The following is a 19,523-nucleotide window of genomic DNA, read 5'->3' on the forward strand; positions in this document are numbered from 1 at the left end:
TGCTTGTTTGTGGTCTTCAACTTCCTGGGTGCTTGATGTGTGTTTATTATAGACTGCTAGGTTCCATCGCTGCCCTATTACCAGGTTCCAGAGAGGGGCGAAGGATGTAGGGATAGACATGTGCCTGCCTTCAAGGAGCTGTACAGCAGAACAGGCAGGAGACATGGTGACTCGGAGTCTGCAAGGGGATTGAGGCGTGGACTGTGGGAAGCTGGGTGGATCCTCTTATTCACCCTCTGTGTGACTCTGTCAGACATTCATAATTAGGACTTTAAAGACGAAAATTATTTCCTCTGTAAGCTTGGTCAGATCTTGATTTAAACACGATTGGGGGAGCCTCGTGGGCTTCCGTCTATGGGGTCACACAGAGTCGGATACGACTGAAGTGATGCAGCAGAAGCAGCAGCAGCAGCAGCCAGGGATAATACATGAATGTGCTGAGGTTTTCTTCACCTAATAATGTGAAACTGTCAGGGACTAAGTTCCCATGTCTTATCCTTGACAGCTGGAAGCAAAGAATGAGAAGAGCTTGGGCGGCCCAGGCTCCTGCACCGACAGCAAAGGGGCATTCAGGAAGGAGAGGGAGGTGCAGCAGAAGCTGCTGGCAGACAGTCACAGGCTGGTCATGGACCTGCGCTGGCAGATCCACCTCAGCGAGAAGAACTGGAACCGGGAGAAGGTGGAGCTTCTCGACCGCCTGGACCGGGAGCGCCAGGAGTGGGGGCGGCAGGAGAAGGAGCTGCTCTGGAGAATTGAACAGGTGAGGGTGCCCCGAGGAGGAGCGGGGATGCCTGGCCTGGAAACCAGAGAACTCAGAGGGAAAACCGAAATAGCTCGGGAGTCTCTGCCATATCAGGCTGATCTAGGGGCTTCCAGGGGAAGAGGAAGAAATTCTAGGGGCTCCAGTGCTGGAGACCTAGGGTCAGCCCTCCTCCGACACAGGTCTTTTCACGCAAAGTCAGTGGGTAACTTTACTCAATGTGTCCGGTTGGGGTGGGGATAACTTTTTTAAGGTGTTAAAAGACTAAACTTGAAAGGTGAGGTTATTTCATATCTCAGAAAGTGATTTCTGCCAAAAAGCAAACTAGCTTTTAAGTCTGCCACTAAAGATGTGGTCTCAATGACTGCTCCAGCTTGAATGGAATTGCTGTCCATTAGTGAAGAAACTGCTAAATTCAGTAGGAAATCAGGCTGTTTGCACCTGCTGTGGATCTTGCAGAGCTGTGATTAGACAGGACACAGTCAGGGGAGGTGACTGGTAGTTCATTATCTTCAGCTAAACAAACGATTCAAACACGCAGATGAGTTCAGTAGGAGAGGCAAGTTGTTTTTCGGCAGATAATCATTCCCTGCCTTGTGTCAGATGTAGGACAGTTTGCATAGCTGTGATCCTGCTTGAGTGGTGCACAAATTAAATTTCCACATGAAAACAATGAAAGATTGGAATTCTTTCTGGGCTGGGTTTTGACATAGCATACAGTTTCAGCCTGTCACACTTATAAATTCAGGTGGCCTCAAGGAAATGTATTAATAAGAAACTGAAAGCAGGAAAAATAACCTCATTATTCTTTTACAAATGCCCATGCTGCCTTTTGGAAAATGTGCTGTCTTATTCCTGAGACATGGACCTCTGTTCTGCAGGTGCAATGGCGATGGTCCGTTTCTGCTCACTGGTGGGGAGAGAGGGTGAGAGGGAGAACTGAAAAGAACCAGGAGCTTTTGGCTCAAGAACCCCTGAGCAGAAGCAAGTGCATTTGCAGACAGAAAGGCCTGCTGTCCTTCCTGGGTTTGGTTACTCACACAGTGGAGTCACCCAGACTGATAGGTGATCTGGCTCATTTCAGAATTCCCCAGATTCTATCAAAGGAAGGTTGCCCACTTCCTGTTTGGCCTAGAATGTGACACTTGAGAAGACTGTCCTGTCTTAAACCCTTGGTGTGCCTGTGCTCCATGCAGAGAGGATCAGCTGTTGGGTGGGAGTCACGGGGCAGAGGCAGCATGTACTCTGACAGAGTGCTCATAGATTCACCCAGTGTTAATTAACTAGTGTCACGGCTCCTCCAGGCCCCTCCCTGGAGGGTCCCTCCTGCACCCCAGCAAGATCATGGTCATCGCCTTTGCCCGTCAGCTCTAGGCTCCTTGCTCTTGTCTTGGCTTCATTGTGGATATAACCTTGGATGTAAGTGAAGCGAGTCTTTAAGGGCTTCATTTTACTTTGGGGAATGAGGGTAATTTCTAATAAAGGAAAAATTAGTAAGACATCTGGTGATGTTCACCTTTAAAGAGTTAGTGTCCTGCGGATGAGCAGCATTTTAAGACTGTCTGTGGAAAGGTGAGTGGGCAGGGGCTGAACTCCATTTGCAGCTTGTCACTACTGCCGTGGTCCTACCACGGTGACAGCCTCAGAACTTGAGTCTTCCAGGTTAACATGTTTGAGCAAATGGACTTGAGCCGCGGGTTCTGGGTGTTCCTTCATCTGTTTCTGAAATCTGTGGTGGACCCCACATATCTGTAGCGTGAGTTCACTTCTCTTTTTAGAAGAGGGTTTGTTGATGCTTTAGATATACAGTTGTGGCTTTCAAAAATAAATCCAGCCCAGTATTTGACATTTTTAAAATCACAGTACCCAATCCTGAAAATTAGGAAAAGCAGTTAAAGACATTTTTGTTAAAGAGGAAACTGACTGGACGTGCAGCGTTTGTAGGTCTGTCAGTTATTATTCATTTAACTTTTAGCTGCATGTTCCACAGATAAACTGGACATGCAGGCAAGTGCTCTTCATAACGTGTGCCCCTTGATATCTGACTACGTGGTGGGCCGTGTGACCTTGTCTGTGATGGCCTAGACAGATGGTGAGAGGAGTAACAGTAAATCCATTTTCCACTGTGAGAACACATGCTTCATACTTGTGCAGTGGCACTGAATTCCTGCATGATTTCTGTGCCCCGTGAGGAGTTTTATGTGACGAATGACTGTGGGAATGTGGTAGAGGTCATGTAACACACAGTATCTATTGCATCAGCAGCTCGCCTCTGCCCAGACCTAACGGTGAGGGTTAACGTCTCTGGAGTCACACCACGTTTCTCCTGTGAATCATCAGGTCCCAGTTAGCCTGCAGAGGCTCTAGGACTTGGTTCTGTTAAAAACCTGAAGGAAAGCTCCAGTGTCATTCTGTAACTCTTCCAGTGACTTCCTTAAATCAGTTGTCTCTACAGCAAAAAAGGCTGTTCTTTTAAAACCTGTGTACAAAGTAACCTTTTTTCTTGTGCACAGTTTGGGTAATAGGACACTCTGGAAGGGCGTTTTGCTGCCCGTATTATTTGAAGAAGTGAAGTCGCTCAGTCGTGTCTCTCTGCAAACCCCATGGACTGTAGCCTACCAGACTCCTCCATCCATGGGATTTTCCAGGCGAAAGTACTGGAGTGGGGTGCCATTTCCTTCTCCAGGGGATCTTCCTGACTCAAGGATCAAACCCAGGTCTTCCGTTGCAGGCTTTACCGTCTGAGCCACCAGGGAAGCCCCAAGGCACATCACTTAAATTTGGTGTTTGCTCTAGAAGTTGTTCTCCTGCAGGATTCTAAGTACAGTAGGTGCTGGTGGCTGGTCTGAAATGACTCTCCTAGAAAACCCTACCCTTTTAAGGGCCTTTTTCTCTGTGACAGCACTGCAGAGGCATCTTGGCAGCAGACACCTCCAGCTAAAACCACTCCAGTTCATTTTTAGGGAACCTAACACTTACCAGCTCCAGTGCATGCTGCTCCTGGCTGCCCGGGTTTATTTTTGACACCCCGCTTTGCCAAGTGAGAATGTGCTGGTTCATAGCTCCCCACTGTAGTCATTCTCCCCATCTTCACACGCACCCTCCATGCACATTTACAGTTTCAGATGTGATTTTAATCTTAATTCTGTGCCTGAAATAGCTTGGAGATGATATGTTGAAACTAAATCACACTGACATACATAGATGAATAATAAAAAGCTTTCCTTTTTTTAAAAAAAAAAAGGATTTATGGTCTTTGAAAATGACAAAGAACTATGTCAGCGGGGCTGGGGGAGACAGCAGAGGATTTTCAGCTGAGCTGATACCCAGGGTGACTTTTGCTTGTTCCCTTATTCAACTGGGATCCTGTGTCAAACTCCAGCATTTTAAGGTCTGGCTGCTTTCTCCTAAAATAAAGGTGATACCCACCTCAGAAATTACCAGAAATGAAGAGAAGTCCTTTGTCCCCATCGCTCCATATGGCTTTGTTCCTGGTGACACACTTGTGGCTGAAGGCTTGAGTTAGGACACAAGATGTAGTTTGTGACAGAGGCTTTGTTAAAACAGAGGCTTTGTAAGTGAATGCGCTTCCGAGGGAGGGTCAGTGCTTCTGGCCACCGTCTCAGCACTCTGCTGTCCTCGGAGGCGAGTCCAGAGGCGGGCAGGGTGGAGCGCAGGAGCAGATTCTCTGAATTTCCCTACTGCTTCAGGGGAGGCCGGGAGGGGAGCATGGGAGGAGAGGAGGCAGTGCTGCCTGCACACTTGTCCCTGCCTGTCCCCGTGGTTCCGTGGGCTCCTCCTGAAGGCCCCCCACGCTGTGAAGAGATGAGGCATTTATCAATGTGCCCAGGCCCAAGGACTCCCACAGGCCTGAGGGGAGTTGGTGGTAGTCCCCTGATGAACACTGACCTTTAGGGTGGGCCTGGCCCTGCAGTCCTCCGGCAGTCCCAGAGGGGAGGCACCCACCTTACAGGTGGGGCCACTGAGCGAGAGGACTAGACACATACAGCAGCTCCGGTCTCCTGTGGTTTCCACCTGCTGCTTACGTTTACCAGGTCAGGGAAAAGCACAACTCCAGTCTATATGGCTCACATGTTTACTTCTTTGAGTCATACCAGATCTTTAGGTTACCTCTGTAGCTAAATTTTCATCCTCTCAAGCAAAGTGTGAGCTGTTTTCGACACCCAGTGGTTGTAACCCAGGCGATCACACAAGGTTTAGGTAGGACCCATTCCAAATGACTTGGACACCATGCTCTGTTGTTAGGAAACCTTGCTATTTAAGAAAACCAAATTCACCCCAGAAGTCTGCTATCACTGATGGCTTTCCACTGAATGTGTCTTACATTCGGAAGGTAACAAAAAGGGATTTCTCAATGTGTCATTTGGCAATGTTAGATTTTAAAAACAAATGTGTGATTTCCCGTGAGCACAGCACTCAGTTACACATACGAGAACATTCTCTACAGAAGGAGTTGACTTGCCTGTGGTTAATGCTGATGTTTCTAGTCCGGATAAAACTGTGATTTTCTTTTTAAAAGCATTTGTGGTGTTATTTTTTAAACTGATGCCAGAACTTTAAGAACATAAGATATCTCACTATCTTCAGGCTAATTGTTTTCACTTTTAAAACCCTTCAGTTGCAGAAAGAAAACAGTCCCCGGAGAGGTAGCAGTTTCCTCTGTGATCAAGAGGAGGGGGACGCCCACCCCTGTACCCACCCAGGGAGCCCTCGGGCACCCTGCCCTGCAGGGATGTGGCCCTGTATGGACACAGACTCCAGTGCGTTTGAGGACCGGCCGCTGTCCAAGCTGAAGGAATCGGACAGGTGCTCAGCACGGGAGAACCTCTACCTGGACACCTTGTCCCTGGATGATGAGCCAGAGGAGTCCCTGGCCCGCGGGCCCCAGAGGGAGTTCAGAAACTGCTTCCGTGAGGTCAGCTTGGGTTTGGGTCTAGTCACCTGCAGGAAGGAGGGTGAGGGGTCGGGAAGCCGGCTGAGTGGCTGGCAGGCTGCCGGCTCTGCATTTTGTGGCCCTGAGGTTAGTAAAAATGAACCTTCCATGATGTGAGAGCTTTGGGGTGGTCCTGACACCAGGCTCCCTGCTGCACTTGGTCACTTATCTCAAGGTCAGAAATTCAGAGCCTGTGTCCCACGTGACTAGGAGTCTCAGGAGCAGGAATTGTCCAGTGAAATCCAGGAGGAAAAAGATCATCCCAGAAGTGCAGAACTGCCAATTTCCTTAAAATTACAACACAGTCTCTGATTTCAGAAAACATGTTAATAACAGAAAAGTCTTTTTTTAAAGAAAGTACTTCACATTGGAAATAGAAAATGTCAGTAACCAATGACATACAATAAATACCTTCTTCGTGTAAAGGGGAAAAAATCCAACACTAGAAAGCTATGGGACTTAGATCAGTAAAGGGGAAAGTTTAGCTCTGTGCAGAAATCCCTACAGGATGGCAGTGGGTTCTCCTGGTTAAAGACTGGTTTTAAGAATCACTTCCTGTGAGCTGGTCTCACAGTGGCTGCACCTGTCATCTGACCTGTCCCACACACTCAGCAGATAGGGATGCCTGTCAGGCAGTGCTGCTGGAAGTGGGGACCTCCTCCTTGGCACCTGAACCCAGCAGAGGTGACATCGCCAGCATGCCACCCCAGGGGTCTCTAGTGGCAGTGTCCCGACCCCATGCTGACCACTGCAGTAGCCAGGGCTCTCTGGGGGATCCTTGAGGGGTTTGCTGGCTGGGGCCTCACTCCATCTGGACTGGGTCCGCACAAGGGTGTCCTTTGCTCAGGAGAACCATGTATGCAGTTCTCTTCTTTAGCAGAGGTCGCTGTAGCTTTCCCAATGCCCGAGGGCGACATTTAAACACCAAGAGCACTCTAAGGATGTCACACTGACCTTTTTTCTTTCATTTTTTATTGCAGTACAGTTGGTGTACAATGTTAGGTTGCAGGTGTACGCTATAGTGGTTCAGATCTTAAAGGTTATATACTCCATTTACAGTTGTTATAAAATCCTGGCAGCATCCCGTGCCATACAGCATATCCTGCAGCTTGTTTATTTTCTATGTAGTGTCTCTGCCTTTCACACTGACTTCTCTAGCCAGGCTGAGGCCAGGGGACGTCTACCCCGACTTACCCTCTCTCACACATTGTCATTAATGAGGCAGCTTTGAGGCTCTCACACACAGCTCTGCCCTCTGAGAAACACAGAAGAGCCACCTTGGGACAAAGCTTACAGCCAGTTTTTCTCACTCACGTAGGCCCTCCCTCATCGCCCCTGGATTCTGGTGTCATTACTGACCTTCCAAGGACTGAGGGGCACAGGCACTCCTGGCCCAAACATGGCTTCCACGTACGTTTTAAATGTTATCCTAAAAGCAAAACAGACCCCTTAGCAGCCCCAAATCTGCCAGTACTGACTGATTCAGGTGAACTTATTTTCTTCTTTATAGGAAGAAGAAAATCACAAGGGAAATCTTCAAAGGTAAGTAAGGTTGATGAAATGACAGTAGACTACTGCAGGAAAAACCTCCTGGTCTTAAAAGTCTGTCTATAGTCAGCAGTGCACTGTGACTCTCTTCAAAAATGACTGAAACTTCTGGATAAGCAGTTGCTTTATTATACGGTATTTAGATCGTTAACAACGAAAAGGCCAGCGCTGTGTTCACGTGTGTGACTGTCTGCTGTGTATAAGGGGATAACTGTGTTAGACGTTTTTTGAAAAGTTCATGGAAACCCCTCTTCTGATTTAAAGCCTGGAAAAAACTCCCTCTTGACATGCTATGAGACATTTCAGATTTAAAAGCTCTCCTAGAGGACTTCTTACAGTATTACCGAGAGTCATCCTTGAAGTAAATATAAAGGAGCTGGTGTTTGTCATCATTTTCTAGTAACCCACGTATGTAATGGTGGAACATGTCTGAAAAGGATTTGTTAAGCAAATTTAAGCAAATTTGTTTAAACGGAGCAGAAGGCAAGGGGAGGAGTGAGCCCAGAGGGGACTTCTGTTTGAAATGGTGTTGATACCGTGCACCAGCCTGCTCACACCGTCCATGCCCTTGGGAGACTGGTAGCGCTTTAGCTGATAGAGATGAGGCGAGCGGGTAGAGGAGACGTCAGATGACGGTTCCTTTGTGGTGGCCTCTCCTCCTCCCTGCAATGCCTGTATCTGGGTTGCACTGTAGACGGAGAGACCAGGCCACAGCCAGGCTTCCCTTCTTCCTGTGGAGCCGCTATAGGCCGAAACAAAACAATGCAGAGCGGACTTGGAACTTAACTCCAGCTACCCTGGAGCACCACGCCCACCCCACCCCCACAGCTGGAAAGTCACCCGTAGTAAATTCTGACCAGTCCAAGGCTGCTGCATCAATTCCAGAGCCGTAAGAACCCAAAGGGTCAGCCCGAGCAGAGACCATCAGGCACAGAGCACACGGGCAGCTGCACTGGGTTGGGGGTCTCGGGGCCATGGCTCCCTAGCTGGTGACAGCTCACACCACTCCTCTCCCCTTCCCCAGGGCCGTGTCTGTGTCGTCCATGTCTGAGTTCCAGCGCTTGATGGATGGCTCTCCCTTCCTACCAGAGAAGGGCCTGCCCCCCACATGCAGCAAGGAGGACGTCACCCCACCCCTGTCCCCTGATGACCTCAAGTACATCGAGGAGTTCAACAGCAAGAGCTGGGACGACAGGCCTCCAGACCCCTGGGCGGACAGGACCGAGGTGGGGCGGACACGGCCTGAGGCCAGCACCGAACCTTTCTCCGACGCCGCCTGGTACCTCACCACAAGCATCACCCTGACCACGGACACCGTGACCAACCCCGAGCACTGCCAGAAACAGCCCCCGCAGAACCTCATCTGTGCTGAGCAGGCTGCGGGGAGGGGGCTGCACAGCCCACCCGCCATCCGGAGGCTGGACGGCATTGTGGCAGGGGTCAGTGAGAGCAGGGTCCGAGGGGGCCCTGGGGATGCCAAGGGGAGCCCTTCTGAACATGTGCTCAGCAGGTGGCCCTGTGCCCCCTCCAGGCACCCCCGAGACTATACGGAGCGGGGGCTCCGGCCCCTCGACAGCACCCTCAGCTTTTCCCCGCTGCACAGCCTGGAACTGCCCAGAAACCTGAGTGACGATATGAAGGAGGTAGCCTTCTCGGTCAGGAGCACCGTCTGCTCCAGCCCCGGCGAGCCTCTGGTCAAGGACATGGCCTGCCAGACCAATGGGTCCCGGACAACAGGAACACAGACTGTCCAGACCATCAGTGTTGGCCTACAGACGGAAGCCCTGCGGGGCAGCCCACACAAGTGTCTCACACCCAAGGCGGGAGGTGGCGCCACGCCCGCGTCCTCTCCCTCCCGTGGCCTCAGGAACAGGCAGGTGGCCCCCGCCATCGAGAAGGTGCAGGCCAAGTTTGAACGCACATGCTGCTCCCCCAAGTACGGGTCTCCCAAGCTGCAGCGGAAGCCCCTCCCCAGAGTGGACCAGTCGAGTAGCAGGGCCTCCCCGGGGCTGGCCCAGAAGGGGTGCGGCGAATCAGCCTGGGCTCGCTCCACCACCACACGCGAGAGCCCCGTGCACACCGCCATGAACGATGGCCTCTCCAGCCTCTTCAGCATCATCGACCACAGCCCCGTGGTGCAGGACCCCTTCCAGAAGGGGGTGCGGACTGCGAGTCGGTCTCGCTCTGCCGAGCCCCGGCCGGAGCTGGGTCCAGGCCAGGACACCAGCCCCAGCTCCCGGGGCCGCTCACCCAGCCCCATCGGGGGCGGCTCAGAGACATGCAGGGAGGAAGGGGGAGAGGGCACGCCCTTGAGGCAGGACTTATCCGCTCCTCCTGGCTACACACTCACCGAGAACGTGGCCCGGATCCTCCACAGGAAACTGTTGGAACATGCCTTAAAGGAGGAGCGGAGGCAGGCTGCCCACAGCCCCACAAATATCAGCAGCGACAACCACATGGGAGAAATGGCGGTCAAGGCCGAGCCAGGGTCCATCGAGGTAATGGAGGTTGAGTCTTCCCCCCACCATGCCCCCACCACTGGTCTTTCTCAGTGTGGGCAAGGGGGACCCTGGGGCTGTGTACCAGGTCACCTGAGTTCAGGAGAGTGTTGGGAGGACAGAATAAGCCGGAACACAAGCCCCGAGCTGCTGCTTAGAAGAGAAACTCATCTTACCACCTTCAGTGATCCTCTAAAGAAAAGGAAATGGTGGTCTTTCAGTAGGGCTCAGTGATCCATGGTTGTCTATTCATGTGGGCTTTTCACCTGAGGTCTTATTTGCCCTCTTTCTGTATGAGTTTGTGTCCTGGGATCGTGTGTGCACAGCATCAGGCTTTCTGCTCCAGCTGTGTGTGTAAGGATGAGAGGGTTTTGACAGGGTGGACACAGGACACCTCCCGTCAGACCTACAAGAAGAATATGTGGGTCCCAGTGCTGACTTAGGTACAGAGAGCACGCTATGTCTCACATATCCCGTTACCCTGTCTGTGTGCAAGAGTTCTCTGAGCAGTAAAACCAGATGGGACGAATGGATAAGGCCAACAGCACGCCTTCACACAGCTAGGTTGCTGTCATTACCCCCTTACGCCTCGCCTGTTGTCATCATGTTCCCTATGCCACACGTTAAATATTATCACACATTACTGTTGCGTTATCATTATCATATGCCCCTTAAGGTTATTCACCATTCCACATGTGGTATAATTGAACCACACCACTTAAAAACCAATTCCTGTTTCCGTGGCAGGAATGAGCAAAACAAAGTCAGATGGTAATACCAGGCATGAAAATAGTGGGGCTGGAGGACATTTCCAGCTCTTGGTCAGACACCCTTATGTGTAGACGTGGGGGAGGCCTGGCCCACTAGGAAGCCAGATGCAAAACCTCCCCAACAGTGAAGTCCAGACCCCCATGGGCATTCTCCAGGCCAGGCAGTCAGCTGATGGCGAAGGTGAGGCAGGGACACCCTCTGGCTCCCTGGCTGCTCGCTCCCGGCCCTGCAGCTCCAGCTGCACAGGTAGGAGAGGAAAGCTGAGGGGGGTAAGAGGGGCATCTCTCTGTGTACCTGAGCCCCTGCCATCCACACGCCCCACAGAGGGTAAGCAATGTGCGGCTTCCCAGTGTAATTCAAAATAGAGTTAAATCTGAAGTAGATGAAACCATGTGAAATTGCCAGTGACCTTCAGAAACGGTAATGCTATGTGGTTCAACCTAATATTGATCGTCTGTGGCCTATGCCTGTCAAAGGTACGTGTCTCTGTGGTAAATTTGTGTGCTCCAAGGAGGAGGCTGCCTGTTCTCAGGTGATAGATGGTGCCTTCTGTCACCCCACCACTCCCTCACAGGGGGTTAAACCACCCTCAGGTAAGTGGTTTGCTGCTGCAGGGGATCTAGCAAGGAGAGTGCCCCATCGGGACTGAGATCTTGGTCCCAGAGCATTACTCGGCTTGGCTGTGGTGTTCATTTATATTAGAGACAAAACAGGTTTCGTTTTGGAGGCTAACAATGCTGAGTCACAAATGAATGTGAAACTATACAGGAAATGGCTCAATAATGGGATCACACCACTCAGATACAAAGATGGCTTTACCTGCACAAAGCCACGCCCCACCCTTTGGTCCTCCATCAAGTCTCTTTGCTACCAGAAAAGGTGACAGCGGATTTAAAGGGGGCCCAGGGCCAGTGTCGGGGGTTCAGACGCATGGAGCTCCCTGGGCAGTATTGAGATATCATGGTCTTCTTCCTTTCGCTATGGGAATAGTTTATTCTAGATTTCAGGGGATGACTCCTCACCTGAGCTGTCTTACTAAATAAGTCCCTCTCTAGATGGTGTGGCAGTTCTGGGTTTTCATTCTAAACTCCACAGAACAAGTTCTGTTCCACCCTGCCCTCCTCTGAGCCCATGGGGCATCTTCCCTGAGTGCTCATGGCGACCCCAAGACATGGTACTGGAGGACCCCTGGTCAGGAACGGGCACCACAGGAAACGCCCCCCTCTCCTCACGCTCACCCCACAAGCTACCTGCTCCTTTGTTTCTCTTGGAGTCGTAGCACGAATGCATGATGCAGACAGAGGCTGTGAACAGGAGGGCGGGGGGAGAGAGGAGAATCTGGACATGTCTCAGTTGAAAATTTGAAGGGAAAGTTTTTCTGGGCCTCAGTCATTTGGTCACTGTGACTAAGACAGTCTCGCTGTTTAATGGGCTCTGTTTCAAAACCAGCAGTGGTGTAGGGTATTGGAAATGCTCAGTGCCACAGGGCAGGAGGACAAGCAGCGCAAGGGGGAGGCTGCTCTGTCGTGAGGCCCCTCCTGTGTGGCTGGATACGGACAGGGCCTACATGCCCACTTCTGCTGAGCCTCACTTCTCTGGGTGACTGTCCCTGGAGCTGCCATCTGGGCCTGTTAACTTTAAACCTTTACTGGTGTTCTTCTTTAAAGTACTTTCCAACCTACTTGCTTTTCTTTTCTTTTGTCTGTCTCTTCTGTCCAGAACCAAACTGTCTTACTAACTGCCCCCTGGGGACTCTAGCCCGCCTCACTCCGTAAGTGCTTTCTTCCTTCTTTCCACTGTCTGCAGAGCTTGTTGTGTAGCTCAGGGCTGGCCCACGGTCCATCTGAAGGGACAGATGGCCAACCTGGACAGGCCCATGTGCCCCCACACACACCCCTGGGTGCTGAATGCTCTGTGCAGAGACCCCTCTCCTGTGCGGTAAAGGCACACTGGCCTGAGAGGGGACTGACTAGCCTGTGGGGTCTGAGCAGAGCATGGTCTGTGCCTGCTCACCGACGACTGACACTGTGGTGGCACGTGTGCACTGCCATGTGCTGTGCAGGAAGCTTTTCTCTGTTTTCAACAACCACACTGGAGGGAAGAAATACAAATGTATCTTGACCTTCCAGGGCTCACCATAGCTGACCAAGTGCTCAATAACTTTGTAAACACACAACAGTCACTCCTGCCCCAAAACTGCAGAACCACCTTCAGAGCCTCAGTCGAGAAGCATGAGAAAACACCAGCCTTGTTTCCGATCAAGGATAGTTACCTCCCCTTATCCGCTGGCCTTAAACACACCTGGCTCTCAAAGACCAAGCATGTGGCCCACGAAATATGACAGAATGGCTACTGCGGCCCTTTCTAGAAGAGATGCTCCAAGGATGAGAGCCCCATTACTGCCCGTCTCCCCATTATTGTTGGCACTGGCCAAGTGTGTGGAATTCTTACCTTTCTAACTTATTCCACTGCAGGGGCTTCTCAGGAAAAGAGAGCATTCTTTGCTCACAAGTGCTGGTGTGACATGAAGGAGAACTTTGTCCCCTTAACTCATGAACACACAGCCTTTCTTTCCGCAGGAATGCACAAATGCGAGTGAAGAGGTGGCACAAACAGACCCCTGTCACTCAGCATCAGCTCGGTAGAAATGGGCCACAGTGCTGTCCAAAAACCTACCCCAGCAATCCACCCCCACCACACCCACCCCTTGAGACACCAAAAGACCCAGAGCAAGTAGCAGACTTCTCACCCCGTCCCCAGTACCCTTTCATTTCTGCTGTTTTGGTGCTGACAAGTTTTCATAGGCAAGGTGTCTCTGGTTGCTATGGTTTCCATTAGTGTACAAGCTCTGCTGCTGGGGCCCGTAAACAGTTGCAGTCGTGTAAACAGCCCCCAGAACTAGCGACGTTCGCACCATTGAGCATCAGTGCTTCTCTTCTACTGGCCCCGGCAGCCGCCACTCCCCACCCTCCTGTGCTCCGCCCGACACCTCCTCCCCCGTGTCTTCCTCACTCTGCTGGCTACATGCTCCTCATCTGGTCTCTGCTGTGCTCATCACATCTCTTCACATCCCTCCACTTACTTCTGGAGTGGCTCTGAGGGTCCTTGTTCCTTGCTCTTCACCACAGTGGTCTCCCTCCTCAGCCTCCTGTTGTGGGTGTCGTCTGGGTAGACAGAACTCGTTTCCTCCTGCCACAATTGCCAGAGTTGCCCCAGCTTTGTGCCCGCAGATCCTGAGTCTGGGTGTCCTCTGTCCTGGCTGCAGAGTAAGGACGAGTGGCTCAACAGTCTGTAAAACCAAAAAAGGAGCAGTGGCCTTGAGAGGACATACTATAGGTGGCCAGCCCCCGGGCTCTTGGAAGGCGCAGGAGCCCGGAGCACCGACGCACAAGTGCACTTGGGCTCCCGTTTTGATGCTGCTGCCAGTAAGAGTCATTAGGTAAAATTGCCACCATCAAAGTTTCTGCCTGCAGTGTTATATCCCTGTCGTGGGGGTCTGACCCCATGCCAATCCACCTGGAACAAGCAGCAGCAGCGCTGATTTGAAGGTGAGCCTCGCTGCTCATGCAGCCGGATGGCATCGTGGGGCCCTCTGCGGGAGCCCACAGACCAAGGCACAGGGAGGCTGGCCTCCCAGGACTGACCACAGCCACTGACTAGATGCTTCAGAAGGCTGAAATGATGTGCACGGCCAGGCGGGAACAGGCCCCCGGGGCCATGCAGACCACTCGCCCCTCTGACTCCCCTTTCCATTTGCTGCAGCCCAATTCCAAAGCCACTTCTATACATACCCACCTCATGCCACGTTTCCATCACAATTTGGTATCTTCCCGTTACTGTTGGCAATGGTCATTCGTGTCGAATTTGTAGTCTTTAACATAGTCTCCGTGAGCAATGTGTGTATTAGCATTCAGACCTGCTGGGCTGCTGCACTTGTCTTAGAGAAGTCTGTGTGGGGGGCGTGCCCTCCTGGAGGACCTGCCCCTCTCGTAACCCTGTCTTTCTCTCCCTCCGCTCTGAAGGAACTACCTTGTTCCGCACTCGCTCCGTCCCTAGAGCCTTGCTTCTCCAGGCCCGAGAGACCAGCAAACCGTCGCCCTCCATCCCGCTGGGCCCCGCACCCTCCCACTGCCTCACCAGCTCCGTCACCCGGAGAACCCACTTCCTTGGAGGAGCTCGGTGATGAGGAGCCACCCGGGGAGAAGCCACACGTGTGATGCAGGTCGGCATGGATTATCCGGAATAATTCACTGTAATTTGCATAATCACACCTTCGTCATCAACTGAACTCTGCCCCAAAAGGAGACATCTGAGTTTCCCAAGGTCAAAGAATGTTTTTTTTAAAAAACAAAAACACAGCTGCTGAATGTTCAACCTATGAACCTGAGATGTTTCTAGAATGAAACAGTAAACGTGCCTGTAAGAACTTAATTTTTTTCATAGCTCAGAAAACTATTTTTGTCTCCATCTTTTTTACACAAAGTATATTAAAAGGTAAATATGATATAAATTAAAAATGAAAGTTTTAAAGATGTACATTATAAGAGATTCTGAACACCCTCACGCGCAATATTGACTGCCTATCTGTTAAATCTGCACTGTTAACATTTTGCTTTGGTTTATTTCCATGTTAAATTGGTGTTTTTTAAGTTAATTTTATTTTGTCAGTGTTCTTGTTTCTTAAGAATTTTTGAAATGCTTCAGCCTGTCGGATTCAGTGAACTTTTCATAATGAAAAAACCATGAAGCCAGTAGACAAGACATCTCCTCTGTCCTAGAGGGGAGAGATGGCAGCGTCCTGGAAAGGCACAGAGGCCACAGCTGGGCTGCAAGTCCACCTGCTCCTCTTGACCTGCACGTCTCTGGGTGCATGTCCATACCCCTGCTGTGGTCTCACCCACCTCCGTGAGTCCTCTCCCACCATGACGCTGTGTGACCCCCTTGTACTGTACTGTTGGTGTTGTCTTCTTGCATTGACGATACAACAGCATTTTAAATTACTGTTAGAAGACTTAACTGGCAATACACAGTGTTTACTCCAAATTTTCTTGTTTAAGGAAAAACACCACAAAAAGTCACGAGCATACCAAATGGAAAGAGAGGGTGGTACCTCAGCATCTGTATAAGGTGATGATGATGAAATAAAGTGTTTATAAAACGACACCTGTCTCAACCTCTTGTCTCAAGCACCCTCCACCTTAGTTCCTAATGGCTGGCGAGAGGAAGGGGTCGGGGGGGACAGGGGAGCCGCAGGGGGAAGGTGAGTCAAACAGCCACTCACGTATCTGACTGGGATGCACTGTGAGTACACAACAGCTTTTGCAGGCTCTCTGCAGCAGTATGTTTGGATTAAAAGGTGACTTCAGTTTTTCCTAAAAACACCAAAATGGATGGGTGAGGGGGTGTGAGGAAACAGGTTACCCACAGTCAGGTTGTGCCTGCCCACTCCCCTCCCTGGAAGGTGGGAGAGGCTGTTTCCACCCTGGACTGAGGTGCAGCTGAGCTGTCAGAGTGACAGACCAGGAGTTTATGAAATGGTGGTGCTGGTGAAGACAGAACTGCTTCAGGCCGAAGCTTCTAGCTAAAATGTTTCAGCAGCAAATGGGCTAATGGCTTAAGCTCTTTTCCCAGCATTACCACAGTGTCATTAAATATTAAAAAATAAAAAAGTTGGACATTGGAGCCTGCTGTAGTAGCTGTGGAGAACAGCCTGACAGTTGCTTAGGGAGTTAACCAGTTACCATGTGACCCAGAAATCCCACCACCGGGTGCAGGCCCAGGGAGAAAGCTGGGCCTTGGACCGGACAGGTATGTGCTCACCCATGTTCACTATTCATGGTGGCCAGAGAGTGGAAATCACCCAAGTGTCCATCAATGGTTCATCCACACACTGTTCAGCCCTAGGAAGCAAGGAGATTCTGGCTGCAGTGTGGGTGAACCACGAGGACAGCATGCTGAGGGCCATAAACCAGTCACAAAAACAACAAATGCTCTATGATTCCATTTACATGAAGTACCCACAGTAGTCGAATTCATAGATACACCAAGTCACAGTGAGCAGGAGTTGGGGAAAGAATGAAGATAGTGTTTAACGGGTGCAGAGTTTCAGTTTGGGAAGATGAAAAGTTCTGGTAATGGATGGAGGTAATGGCTGCTCAACAATATGAATGTACTTAATGCCACTGAGCTCTACACGTAAGCACCACTAAATGGTGAGTGTTGCATGAATTTTACAAGAGTAACAATTTTTAATGCGAAAGGTAATAACCCCAGAGACGCTGTAAGTTGACAAATATTTCTTTCCCGCTCAGCCTCTGCCCACCGTGAGTGATGGGAGGCACATTAACACTTCCACTTGGAAGCAAGCAGGCAAGCTGCTGGTGCTCATAACTGGGAAAGTGCCAGCGTCCAGCGCAATTACAATCCGGGACACACACACATCAAAGCTGCCCTGTGCGGCTTTGTTCTCAGACAGGATCCTAAGAGTTGGCAGCCCTGGCCCCCAGAGGCTCTCACTAGTTCAGCAACTCCAAGAGAAAGAAGATCTCTTAGCAGCTGCACCAACAGAAGCCGCGGGACTGAAGACTCTCATGGGTCTGCTCTCATTTACACGTCGCACCCTGAGATTGTCACCACCAGACTGGTCCAGCCAAGGAAAACCACCAGGGCGGAGAGAACAGAGAAAGGGTGACTGGAAGGCAGGGAAGCCTGGACGTGATGGTGGGGGGCCCCTGGAATCACAAGGAGAGGTTCTGGTCACCACAGAACTGCTCTCTGCCTGGAGATGAGTCCCAGACACAGAAACAAAATAGTACAGTGTAAATCCTAAATTAAGCGGGGCTTGAGCCGGACTTGAGCGGAAGAGCAGGATTAACTGGGAAGGCAGGAGAGATTGTCAGGGATGGGGAAAAGGAGCAGAGGTGTGGGGAGGGGCAGGTGAAGACCTGGCACCCGGGCAGTGCTATGGTCACTGCTGGAGGAGAGCCTGCAGGGACGTAGCCATGTCAGTGGCACCAGTGCCTCAAAAGTGGTTTGGAGCCCCTCTGACCAGCCAGTTCTCTAAGGGTCGGGCATATGTATTCCTGAATGCATTTACTGTGGAACCACTCCAGCTTTTGCACGGCCAGGACCAGAGGATGCAATTAGCTTCTACACTCCCGGCCAGAGGGAGTGAGGCGCTGTGTAAGGCGCAGCTGCTTGTCTGATCGCGTCCCCACCCGCCATCCCTCATGTGCAATTTGCTCTTCTGTCCTAAACAAAGAGGAGGAAGCAGATTCCTCCAAGCCAGCTAAGAGTCCTCACACCCACCGGGCGTGTCCTGCCCAGTCCTTGCTACATTAAGGTTTTCAGTATTATGTGTCTTTTTAAAATATGTATCTGTGCGAATCATTATTCTAATTCCCTTTAGCACATCTGTGTCTCACTTTACTGAGCTGGTCAGAGTTATGCACATTTATTCTGTCCAAAAATTAGCTGAGAAGTGCAACTATCATTTTCTATTTTCTAATTCATTGATGTTTTTTAAGTTGTGGATTTTAACTGTGTATTAAAAACCATTTTAAAGTATACGATCCCATGGGATTTGAAACATTCACAATGTTGTACAGTCATCACCACTGTCTAATCCCACAACATTTTCATCACCCTACAAGGAAATACACATTAAGCAGTCCCTCCCCACAGCGCCTGGCACCCACAGATCTGTTTTCTGTCTCTGCGGGTTTGCCAATTCAAGACATTTGATGTAAATGAAATCGCAATGTGAACATGTCTGGCCTCTTTCACTTAACCTGCTGTCATGTTTCACCCACATTGCAGCCTGTCAGCACTTTTCTTTCAGAGTTGAGTAATATTCCACTGTATAGATTACTACATTTTCTTCATCTGTTCATTTTTAAAACAAAAGAAAATTCTTTGTTTACCTTAAATAGCCTTGATGGTTCCCCAAAAGGAAGCAAGTCACAATGAATAATCAGGACACTCAGTTCAGTTGCTCAGTCGTGTCCAGCTCTTTGCGGCCCCATGGACTACAGCACGCCAGGCTTCCCTATCCAGTCAATTCGAAAATTTGAGGCACTGCAGTGTCTTTAACACAAACAGTCATTTCCTGCGGCCACCAGTACGTCTTATGCTTTGTCTGCCTTGAGTCCTCTCAGCACCATTCTTTGAGGCAGCACTGGAAACCAGTATAGCAGGAACTCAGGCTGAGTCATAAGCAAGTTGGCCATCTAAGTGAATCTGATGACATCAGTCTTTAGTAAACTCTGGGCTACTCCACTCAGACTAGAGAAAGCTGGATTTGAATCCTGGTTTGAACACAAAGGACTGCAATCTTAAAGGGCCATCTCTTTAAAACTCATTTGAGTGACAGCAACAATAATACGTAATTCCCAGGGCATGTAAGGATTAAGGTTTACTGTGTACCTACTGTGTGCAAGATCCTGTGCTAAGATCTGCCAACAGCAACTTTCAACCAGGACCAAACAAAACAGAAAGAGGATCCCTGCTCTCTCAGAGCTTCTGTCCTGTGATGAGAGACCAGAGTAAACAGGCATGAGTGATGAAGAACAGTGAGCTAAAAGGCTTCCCTGGGAGAGACCCCATCAACTGAGGTCTGGGCAAGAAGCAGCTGTCGGGCATGCTGGTGAAAAGTGGTGATGAAGAGCTGAGCCTGTGTGGCCCTGGAAGTGAAGGATGGGTACTGTGACCTGAGGGGCGTGGAGGAGGCCTCACAGTACACAGGGAATTTTACAATAGGTCAGGGGGAAATCCATGGAACGATATTAAGCAAGAAAGAAAAGAACTTTCTAGAACAATACTATGATATGAGGATAAGGTCGGGCCAGAATGAAGGCTTCTCGACAAATGGCCGCCTTGCTGGTAGCTCCAGGGTTTCTGCTGCTGTTGTTATTATTAGCATCGTGCCACCAGGCTGGCCACAGGCTGCTCATCGCTGGGCTGTAGGACCTGCTGCTGAGGCTCCCACAGGGCC

General features: G+C 50.5%; 1 protein-coding gene and 1 long non-coding RNA gene across 5 annotated transcripts in view; one reads left to right on the forward strand and one right to left on the reverse strand.

Moving 5' to 3' along the window:
* The window catches only part of MTCL1 (microtubule crosslinking factor 1), a 116,749-nt gene extending 101,057 nt beyond the window's left edge, over positions 1–15,692 (forward strand). For all 4 annotated transcript variants that reach the window (XM_088833508.1, XM_055417187.2, XM_088833509.1 and 1 more), the window contains 5 exons: positions 506–760; positions 5,400–5,696; positions 7,225–7,256; positions 8,287–9,760; positions 14,554–15,692. In XM_088833508.1, coding sequence (XP_088689634.1) covers positions 506–760; positions 5,400–5,696; positions 7,225–7,256; positions 8,287–9,760; positions 14,554–14,748 — 2,253 coding nt within the window. In that variant the 3' untranslated portion in view covers positions 14,749–15,692. The remainder of the gene's footprint in view (positions 1–505; positions 761–5,399; positions 5,697–7,224; positions 7,257–8,286; positions 9,761–14,553) is intronic.
* On the reverse strand, positions 5,691–18,758 carry LOC129549780 (uncharacterized). Its single transcript, XR_008684690.2, has 3 exons — positions 18,454–18,758; positions 13,614–13,820; positions 5,691–8,004 (listed from the first exon to the last, which is right to left on the reverse strand). It is a non-coding gene; the product is annotated as an uncharacterized LOC129549780 (long non-coding RNA).
* Positions 18,759–19,523: the final 765 nt, after the last annotated feature.

The sequence above is a fragment of the Moschus berezovskii genome, chromosome 28 (genome assembly GCF_049115385.1).
Source record: "Moschus berezovskii isolate FMDL1 chromosome 28, NW_MosBer_1.0, whole genome shotgun sequence".
Lineage (NCBI taxonomy): Eukaryota > Metazoa > Chordata > Mammalia > Artiodactyla > Moschidae > Moschus > Moschus berezovskii.